General features: G+C 38.1%; 2 protein-coding genes across 2 annotated transcripts; both read left to right on the top strand.

Moving 5' to 3' along the window:
* Positions 1-2,964: 2,964 nt before the first annotated feature.
* Positions 2,965-5,266, top strand: LOC107758380 (microfibril-associated glycoprotein 4-like). Its single transcript, XM_016576094.1, has 6 exons — positions 2,965-3,037; positions 3,120-3,244; positions 3,298-3,394; positions 3,469-3,565; positions 3,653-3,820; positions 4,709-5,266. Exons 2-6 carry the CDS (start codon positions 3,120-3,122, stop codon positions 4,963-4,965), a joined length of 744 nt encoding a protein of 247 aa, XP_016431580.1. The 5' UTR covers positions 2,965-3,037; the 3' UTR covers positions 4,966-5,266.
* A 1,724-nt stretch (positions 5,267-6,990) lies between these two features.
* On the top strand, positions 6,991-9,412 carry LOC107758379 (microfibril-associated glycoprotein 4-like). The gene is made up of 5 exons (XM_016576093.1): positions 6,991-7,067; positions 7,196-7,399; positions 7,474-7,570; positions 8,745-8,912; positions 8,992-9,412. The coding sequence occupies exons 2-5, from the start codon at positions 7,196-7,198 to the stop codon at positions 9,246-9,248; spliced, it is 726 nt and encodes a 241-aa protein (XP_016431579.1). The 5' UTR covers positions 6,991-7,067; the 3' UTR covers positions 9,249-9,412.
* The last annotated feature ends 848 nt before the right edge of the window (positions 9,413-10,260 follow it).

Raw genomic sequence — 10,260 nt, 5'->3', positions numbered from 1 at the left:
ATTCAGTGAGGAATAAAGTGAATCATTCAATATAAGGCGTCTCTGTGCTTCTTGACACTGTTCTGCTGAGGCTTTGTTTGGACTCTTCAAGCAAAATGAGAAAATAGGTACAATATTAAACTCACTCAAAATGTACTTCTTGTTATATTGATTTTATACTACAGTTCAATAAAGATTTTCAATGGAGCTGATATTCGGGGAAAACACTCTTGCTCATGTGATATTGCTTAGCTGTATGTCATTTTATAATCTCAGAGTAACACATAATGTGATAAATCTTACAAGACCATCAACCTTATCAATGGCATACTGTACGTGAAAGAAAAGGCTGCAAAGCTGTTTACAAAAAAATAAAATAAAATACATGACAAAAAAAAAAAGAAGCAAAATACTGCCTACAGACAGCTAACAATTACGAGCAATATACAGCAAACTAATGAATTGTGACTGGGATGTATTACTCTTACTCATATTATCCTCTCCTAACAGTAATAACCATAAGAGTTATTATCAGTCAGGCACATCAGTGACTTCGCAAGACCGGTGCTTATTGTGGCTGCTCCCTTTCGTGATGTGGCCATAGGCGAATAAATACAAGTAAATATAACCACAACGGGTCATTAGGACGGCTCATTTACAGGTTTTTAAAAATTGGGTTGGTACTATTTTCATAAGTAAGGTGTACATTTTCAAAACTCTTAGTACAAAACTTTAAACTGATCACACTTGTAATGCCACTAGTCATTCTTTCAAAACTCGAAACTGACATTGTCCCACACGATAACATAGATGACATGTCACCCTGACAGGCCTGCTCAAGCTCATTTAGAAAAGCTATCAGGTGTTCAGTGTTGTCTACAGCCCACCACACCATCTTCAGATATAGCTGCACACATGGAGATGTTTCCCCCACGCTGTCCCGGCACTTGGATGGTTGCCCTTTGGCCAATAAGGTTACTACGTCCACGGCGTCTGGTTTTACAAAAATACAAAAATATGCTTGTGATGATTCACAGCAGCGTCCAGCTCCATCACCCTCTAAAATAATAATAATTTGGTTAGCTCTTTTACAAATAATAGTTGACATTGTTAGTCAGTACTGTAAATTGCATGTCATACAGTACACCGATTTAGTGCTGTACCTGAACATATTCTGAACGCAGTTGTTTCACCCGGGCATTGTTTCTCTCAAAAAGCACCAAGTAAATTTGTTTCATAGAAACCTGGTGCTTCTTCAAAAGGCGGGCAATAGTTGGAAGGCTAATTGACGGCACATTGGCAAAGGTGTCATTGCTGTTCTCAATAGCCTGCTTGATTTCAGACAGCCGTATGTCATTCCTTGCCCTGACCATTTCCACCACAGCTAACTCCTGCTGGTCAGTCAAAACACGTGAGCGACCACCACCAGGTTGTCTCCTGTTAATTCTGAGAGGACAACAGTATGCGGTCAATATTTTACTATTATGTGTGCGTGCGTGTGTGCGTGTGTGTGTGTGTGTGCGTGTGTGTGTGTGTGTGCGTGTGAGTGTGCGTGCGTGTGTGCGTGCGTGTGTGTACCTACTTAACCATATTTTGGAGACATATTGGTACCCAGAAGTGAGCAAAACCTGACAAAATCACCCAAAACCTCTCTTTGAGGATGTCCTCATTTGTAAAACTGTGTGTTCTGTAATTTGTGACCATACAGCAGGATACAAGGCAGAGGAACTGATCAGAGATGTATCAGAAGAAGCGAGACAGCCTTTTTACATTACATTATGCCATGTGATACTGTATGTAGAGGCATATACCATGGTAGAGTCTGCACATATAACTCACTCTTCATCTGAAAAGTTCAGTTACAGATTCAGTCATATGGCACAGTGAGGACATTTACTGCACTGACAGTAAACTCTGTTCGAGCACAAAAGCTTATGGTCATGTCATATCTTCATCACACCTTCTGATAACACACTGGATAAATACATTTACAAACATTATGGATTTTATGTGAGTTATGCAAGTTAGGTAATGTAAATGTATTGGTTACACTTTATTTCGATAGTCCACTTTAGACATTCTATTAACTATAAGTAACTTTGTAACTACATGTCAACTACATGTCAACTAATTCTCATTAATTTGCAACTACATGTCTACTAACTCTCAGAGTAGACTGTTAGGGTAGGTTTAGGGTTAGTAGAATAAGTTGACAAAGAAAGTGTTAGAAGATATTAAGCAGACAGTCTACTAATACTCTACTAACTGCTAGTTGACATGTAGTTGCAAAGCTACTTACTGTTAATAGAATGTCTAAAGTGGACTATCGAAATAAAGTGTTACCAATGTATTTTCTAACATGACAATTATCGCCTGTATTTCTGTAATTATTTCAGCAACAAAGGTGATTTGAAACATGTATCTTGTGTTGTTTGCTCTTGAATGAACTGATAAAAGTACTAACCTAAAAGAAGATCAATCTATAATAACATTAAACTTATTTCATATTTTCTCTGAACCTTCTTGGATATCAAGACAGGCACCCTGCAATTCTGGCCAAATTAAAGATGCGTTGTGTGAGAATTCGCACGTTATACTGTAAGCATCATTAATGACCCCTTGTGCTTAATAATAATAAAAAAAACTCATTAATACTAAACTTACTTAAACTTTTTATTCTAGGTGTGTTACAAAAGCAATGTCAAAGCGAGTGAGGAAAGTCCTAACGTTTATGAAACATCAGTATTTCAACATTGTGCAGTGCAAGAATGACTCAAACGACAGATGTTACAAACACTCTTACTGATAACCTTCAGGCCATTGTATAACAACAGATACTTAATTTGTGCCAAGAATCAAGAGTTTTGCAATATGTATTTTTTTAAATCTATACAGTAACAGAGAGGAGGAGCCTGATCTGACAGATATTTAACAGAGTTTGTGTCACATTGAACAACATCGCAACACAAACCCTCACGCAGCATTCAACGTTCAGATAATCATTCAGCAAAATAGTTTTTACTTTCTTGAAGATTCTTCAAGCGAAGGCGAGATTGCAGTAAGTTCACGTTTCCTTCTAATGTCAGTGTGATTTGATCATTATAAATGAGGATGATGATCAGTCGTGTTTCTCTCTGTAGATGACGGTGTTTGTCGCGGTGCTGCTCTCTGTTCTCATGGGGTTTACTGTGTCTGTTTCTGATCGATTCAAGCCCGTCGACTGCTCTGACGTATATAAAGCAGGAGAAACAATTGTATTCTTGATGTAGACAAACCGGTTGACTGCTCTGATGTATATAAAGCAGGACAAACAGTCAGTGGGATTTACTCCATCTATCCAGCAGGAGACATTCCTGTCTGGGTTTACTGTCAGATGATCTCAGACGGGAAAGATGAAGATAAAGGAGGATGGACGGTACGACTTTAGATCATTAAACACACATCAGCACATTCATTCTGAATCATATATTCTCTATAAACCCATCACAGGTGATTCAGAGGAGAATGGACGGCAGTGTGAATTTCTATCGGCCGTGGGATCAGTACAAGAGAGGATTTGGGAATGTGGAGGGAGAATACTGGCTGGGTAAGATCTCACAGCGTGTGTGTGTTTGTGTGGATGTTCATGTCCAGTGTTTGGTTGAAGGTGTTCTTCATGTGTGTGTATGATCAGGGCTGGAGAACATGTACCAGCTGACACGTAAGAACAAGTACATGCTGAGAGTGGATCTGGAGGACTTTGAAGGAAGGAAAGGTTTCGCTCTGTACTCGTCCTTCTCTGTGGGTCCTGAAGATGACGGCTATAAACTACAAGTTTCAGGGTTCAAGGATGGAGGAGCAGGTAGGACGCTTTCATTCATACTCATGAAAACACATTGATAAAATCACACTTGAACAGATGTTTACTTGCTCACAGACTTTCAAATCTTTTTCGTAATTTCACTGAAACATGTTCTTCATGTAAATAACGATGTTTCAATGTACCAAAATAGACCCTGATAACATAATACATCTCAGAGACGTCTATTTGACGTCTGCATTTTCATCTGCAAGATGTATTAGTCTTTACTCAAATCCAGTACGTCTATGGGACGTTTCCTATCAGATGTCAAATGTGTATGATTTAGAATGCATGCAAAACTGACATCTATCAGATGTTTGTACACAGTAGATGCTTTCCAGATGAAGAGATCTTTAACAGACATCATGGAGATCGGACAAACAAACAATGATCAGGGCCGATTATAACCTGTCAGTCAAAAGGAGGTGCATGTCATCTGTGTTCATGCATTAGCCCAATCTCACTTTAACACAGGTTTTTAACAACGCGGGTTCTCTTTGACCCTATTCAGTTCAGGTTTACTATAATAAAACCATGGTTAACTTTCGTAAGGGTTAAGTAGATTTAATATCAGTTACTTTAATACTTTTACTTCTGTATTTTTCTGGTAACAACTTTGACTGAAGTATGACGATTGCACACTTTATGCACCACTGGTGTTTGCTGTCATTGAACCTTCTCAGGAGAGACTCTTTCCATTCATCCCCAAACTCTCTTGTCAAGTCCCTTTCAAACGCCAGTTGCACTAAACGGGCCTTTCGCTGAATATGGGACCGACTTGTCATATTTTCCTATATATCAGTATCGGCAAATAAATTAAATATCATAAATATAAATAAGTCATAAATAAGATGTTAATGTCCTCAGTGACCCTCTTCTTCTCTGCAGGCGACTCTTTATCTGGCCATAATGGACGGAAGTTCACAACCTTAGACAAACACCAAGACTCCTATGACAAAAACTGTGCCAAACTGTATCTCGGGGCATTTTGGTACTCAGCCTGTTACTATGCAAATCCCAACGGTGTGTACTTATGGGGAGAAGATTCCACCATTAACGCCATTGGAAATGTTTGGTACTCATGGAAGAGCAATTATGCCATTGGCATGAAATTCATCAGCATGAAGATCAGACGTGTGCTCTAGAAGCATCAGTGTTTTCAGGAGCAAACATCCCATGTTGTTTTCACTATATTACAAATGAGAAGCTTTAAGGTTTTATTTTCCTCAGTCTAAGCTTTGCTCTGCTTCTGGTCTTTTGATGAACTATTATGTAAATTAACTTCCAGTAAACTCCTGCATTTAAAGCATTATGTCTCTATGTACATTGTGTCAGATGTGGTGTTGTCATCAGAAATCAATCATTTTATTAACAATAAGTGAAACAAATGGTTAAACAAAGGAGATACAGTTTTAAACAAGTTAAATAAATGAGGAAATCATTAAATGAGTGAAATAAATGAAATGAAATCATTACTCCCACTGCATTCCAGTCTGTTCTCTACTCCTGTATTTCATATTTCCTGCAAATAATACTCTACAATAATACTCTACGTCTCTAATGTTCACAAAATCCAGTCGGATGTTTCCCTGTAATATATAATTCACTGGGTCCTATTCTTGGTCTTCCTTTTGATTCTTGGTCCTACTTTAATAATTCTTTAGTAATTCTTTCCCATCTTCCCTTCTGATCTTGGAAGCCTGATATCTGTGTCTATAATTTCTTTTTTTTTCAAATCTCGTTTGGTTATTTTGTCTACCTTTTCATTTACCATAATGCCTATATGTGCAGTGATCCAAACCAATACAACCTCATTGTATCATTGTTTCATAAAGTAGCTCCTGATGATTTCTGGTCATACCTGATCTGAGACTCCATCAGACAGAGACGGAGCCACAACCGATTAGGACTTCGTTAGGTTTGCTTTGCTCAGTCCATTCTAAGGCTTTCAAGATGGCATACAACTCAACATGTTATATGCCTTCTCTACACACTTGTTTTTTCTCGGGATTGTGGGATATAAAGTCTCAATTGCGAGTTATAAAGTCAGAATTATTTGATAGAAACTCGCAATTCTGAGAAAGTCCGAATTGTGAGATATTAACTAACAATTCTGGCTTTATAACTCGCAATTGAGATTTTATATCCCACAATGCTGGCTTTATAACTGTAACAGGGACTCTGCGTTTCAAACCCAGAAATGCAAGATATGTCAACACAATATTAAACATGAACTGATCTCCTCCTATATTAATTTTGTGCAAAAACACACAAAACAAATTAATTTCAACATTTACTTTCCATATCGAAGCATGCAGGTAAAAATCGTGTCCCACATAATTTCTTGATTTGAATAATGTTGATATGAAATATGTAATAATTGTAGTTCTTGAAATTGATCAGTATAATTTCTCCATTCTCAAATATTTTAATTAAAATATAACAAAAATATCAAGTAGATTTTAAAAATATAAATTATTAGTCAAATAGCCTACTAAATAGCTTACTTTCATGAAAAAAACGTAAATAATAGATGTACATTTTAGACAAAATAGCCATATATAGACGAACACAAACAAAACGTGAGGAAACGCATTTAAACACACACACACACATATATATATATAATGTCACACTTTATGGACTTTTGTGTTTGTTTTCATTTCATCCCTCGTGTTCTTTGACCTAGTTTCTGTCTCCCCTTGATTGTGTCATTATGTTCAGGAGTTTCGTGTCAATAATCCTCATTTACGTTCCCCTTATAAGTTGCATTCTGTTCAGTGTTTGTTGGTCCGGTATTACGTTTATGTTGGTGTGTGTCTACCCTTCCTTCTCTGTGGATTATCTTCGTATTGGATGTTATTAAACTACATATTAATTCCATCATCGTTCTCGTGTGCCTTCCTCGATACAGCCATGACATACATATATACTGTATATTCTCACACAATGCAGTTGAATTTTGTTGGCAATCAAGACAAATTCATGGTTTCCACAATCCTCCATCACTGAAAACAGATTCAATGTTAAACATTATTTTTCAAGGTCATTGCAAAACAGTGAAACGGACCAGCTGATGATTTTCTTGCATGAACGGTTGATATTTCAACATTATTGCACAACACAAGAATGAGTTTAAAAGATGGGTTCATACTGATAAAGGCTGGGTTGAAAAAGCAGTAAATGGTCTAAATAAAGGACTCAGCAACTGAAGATCCAGTGATCTGAACATCTCACGACACTAACAGTGAGTTACTCTTATTCATCAGCATTTACTGAACAGATAATGAATGTATGTGTATTATTTTTCAAATTGGGTTAATTTCAGTGTGATTTGATCCTAAACGAGGAACCTGATCCGTCATTTCTCTCTAGATGACGATGTTTGTCGTGGCTCTGCTCTCTGTTTTCACGGCGTCTGTTGTTTGTGGATTCAAACCATTTGACTGCTCTGATGTATATAAAGCAGGACAAACAGTCAGTGGGATTTACTCCATCTATCCAGCAGGAGACATTCCTGTCTGGGTTTACTGTCAGATGATCTCAGACGGGAAAGAGGAAGATAAAGGAGCATGGACGGTACGACTTTAGATCATTAAACACACATCAGCACATTCATTCTGAATCATATATTCTCTATAAACCCATCACAGGTGATTCAGAGGAGAATGGACGGCAGTGTGAATTTCTATCAGCCGTGGAATCAGTACAAGAGAGGATTTGGAGCCACAGAGGGCGAATACTGGCTGGGTAAGAATTCTCCAGTGATTCTGGGTTGCATCAGCACTAAAAAGCTTTACTGGACACTTAAGCCACTATGAAAATGTGTGAAACTCTTTAAAGGGGTCATATGATGTTGCTAAAAAGAACATTATTTTGTGTATTTGGTGTAATGCAATGTGTTTATGCGGTTTAAGGTTAAAAAAACACATTATTTTCCACATACTGTACATTATTGTTTCTCCTCTATGCCCCGCCTTTCTGAAACGCGTCGATTTTTACAAAGCTCATCGTTCTGAAAAGCGAGGTGTGCTGTGATTGGCCAGCTATCCAGTGCGTTGTGATTGGCCGAATTCCTCAAGCGTGAGACGGAAATGTTACGCCCCTCACCATACTGTGATGCCCTGTCCGGCCGGAGCGACGAGACAAAAACATGAAAACCCATTATAAACGAGGCATTTGTTGCATTCAGTGGGGACATAATTATGGATATGATGAAATCGCATCATATGACCCCTTTAAATTATATGACAAAATATCAAAACAAGTGGCACTGATTTTTAGAGAAATACAGCACAAACTCAATTAAAGCATTTGACTAAATTAAGCGTCTTATGTTTCAAAATACATACAGTAAATATCATGTTGAAAATGAAAACAAGTTTTGCTTTCTTTTGATTGTGAAACTTGTGAATGTAATGAAATATACCCGCGTGAACTTGGGGACAAATTACTTCATACATCCATTAAATCACCTCAAAACCAGCTGTGGCAAAAATCATTGTAGATCAAATTGTAAATGTGGCTCTTACTTCTCTTTTCCTCGTTCTGTAATTTTCAGTCACTCGCACATGTGCTGATGTTACAACAGTGCTCATACGACAGGTTGAGCTGAACACGTCCATTCACGCTCACAGTTAAATTTGTATAATTTGAAGGACTTGCACGTTCAACTGTACACGATGAAGCATATCTGAGCTTTTAACTTCAGCATTAAGCACATGCAAGTGGCTTTAGTATTTTAAATATAATGCAATGAATTCAAGACATTTTACGTGGGACTTAAGTGTCCAACATACACCAAATATGTTTTGGGGCCACTGTATTATGGCTGCATGACAATAAAGTTTTAAAATTTGGTTTATGTCTCAGTAGAATGTCCAGTGTTTGGTTGAAGGTGTTCTTCATGTGTGTGTATGATCAGGGCTGGAGAACATGTACCAGCTGACACGTAACAACAAGTACATGCTGAGAGTGGATCTGGAGGACTTCACCGGAAGGAAAGGTTCTGCTCTGTACTCGTCCTTCTCTGTGGGTCCTGAAGCTGACGGCTATAAACTACAAGTTTCAGGATTCACTGATGGAGGAGCAGGTAGGACGCTTTATTTTATACTCATGAAAACACATTCTAGTTGGGTTATTGTCTTCAGTGGTGCTCTTCCTCTCTGCAGGCGACTCGTTGACCGACCACAATGATCAGAAGTTCTCCACCTTCGACAAAGACCAAGATGTCTATGAAAATAACTGTGCTAAAGAGTTTCTGGGAGCATTTTGGTACAAGTTTTGTCACACTGCAAACCCCAACGGTGTGTACTTATGGGGAGAAGACGACACCCATTTCGGCACTGGTGTTGTTTGGTCGACCTGGAAAAACAGCTTCACTGTCAGCATGAAATCCATCGGCATGAAGATCAAACGAGTGTCTTAGAAACAGTGTGTTCAAACATCTGATATTGCTATAATTATATGACAATGTTTAAGGTATTGCTTTTCTTTCTTAACTGAGTAAGCGAATAATGTTCTCGTTCTTTTTGGTCAGCTCTTTGCATTTACTAATAAAATGAGTCAACGCTTGAAAGTGTTTATCTGCTCAACAGACACCAGAAACACTGAATGAGAAACTACTGTAAATGGTAGATAAATAGACTATGTGATCGAAACAAGGATCTTTCTATCTAAATCAAGCCCAACACACACACTACCATCTTTTTGATGATAAACAAACATTTACCCAGTCTTGTATTATTTACCCATTTCCTGATTAGTTCCCGTTTGCCCTAGTTTTCTCAGGCTATGTTCAGAGTGCAGGCAAATCAGATCTCTTCAGGCAGACTGTCCACACTGATTGTAAGTGATCAAGTCCGATTTGTTTGTCCAGACATAAACAATGTTTCTGCATGTGGGTTGCTTTGGTAATGATGTAGGCGTAAGTGACGAGGCTTTCAAAACAGATGCAGGTGTGTGTCACGCTAAGAGTGACGCCAAAAACAATTTTAAATCCGATTTGAGCAGCCAGACTGAAATCCAATTGGAATACACCTGCATCTAAATGAAGTTTATTCAACAAAGCTCGGGAGGAGCACGTTCAAGTAATTCAACCAATCGGTTGCTTCATTAAGCTGAGGTCACATGGAGTACTTTAATGATATCTTTCCTACCGTCCTGGACAGTAGCGGTGTTTGGCACGGGCCTATAGTTCCTGCACATTTTTGTTTTTCTGAATTGTGTGAAATGGCTAATAAAAAAAGGTAATACAAAACGATTATGTGGTCACCAAGGTGAATTGGTTTAGTCTTGACTTCTGGTCGTGCGTGACAGTGTTGGGGGAAATCTGTTGATTGTTGAGTGCCATCTGTTGATTGTCGAGTGCCAAATAAACACAGAGATGGACAGGAAAAGGTCAAAGCCATCAGGTGCCCAATTTAGAAAAAAAGAAAAGA

The sequence above is a fragment of the Sinocyclocheilus rhinocerous genome, unplaced genomic scaffold (assembly GCF_001515625.1).
Source record: "Sinocyclocheilus rhinocerous isolate Xijiao unplaced genomic scaffold, SAMN03320098_v1.1 scaffold2309, whole genome shotgun sequence".
NCBI classification, from domain to species: Eukaryota; Metazoa; Chordata; class Actinopteri; order Cypriniformes; family Cyprinidae; genus Sinocyclocheilus; species Sinocyclocheilus rhinocerous.
Note: the sequence above shows the minus strand (reverse complement) of the source record. Positions and strands in the feature narration are given on the sequence as shown.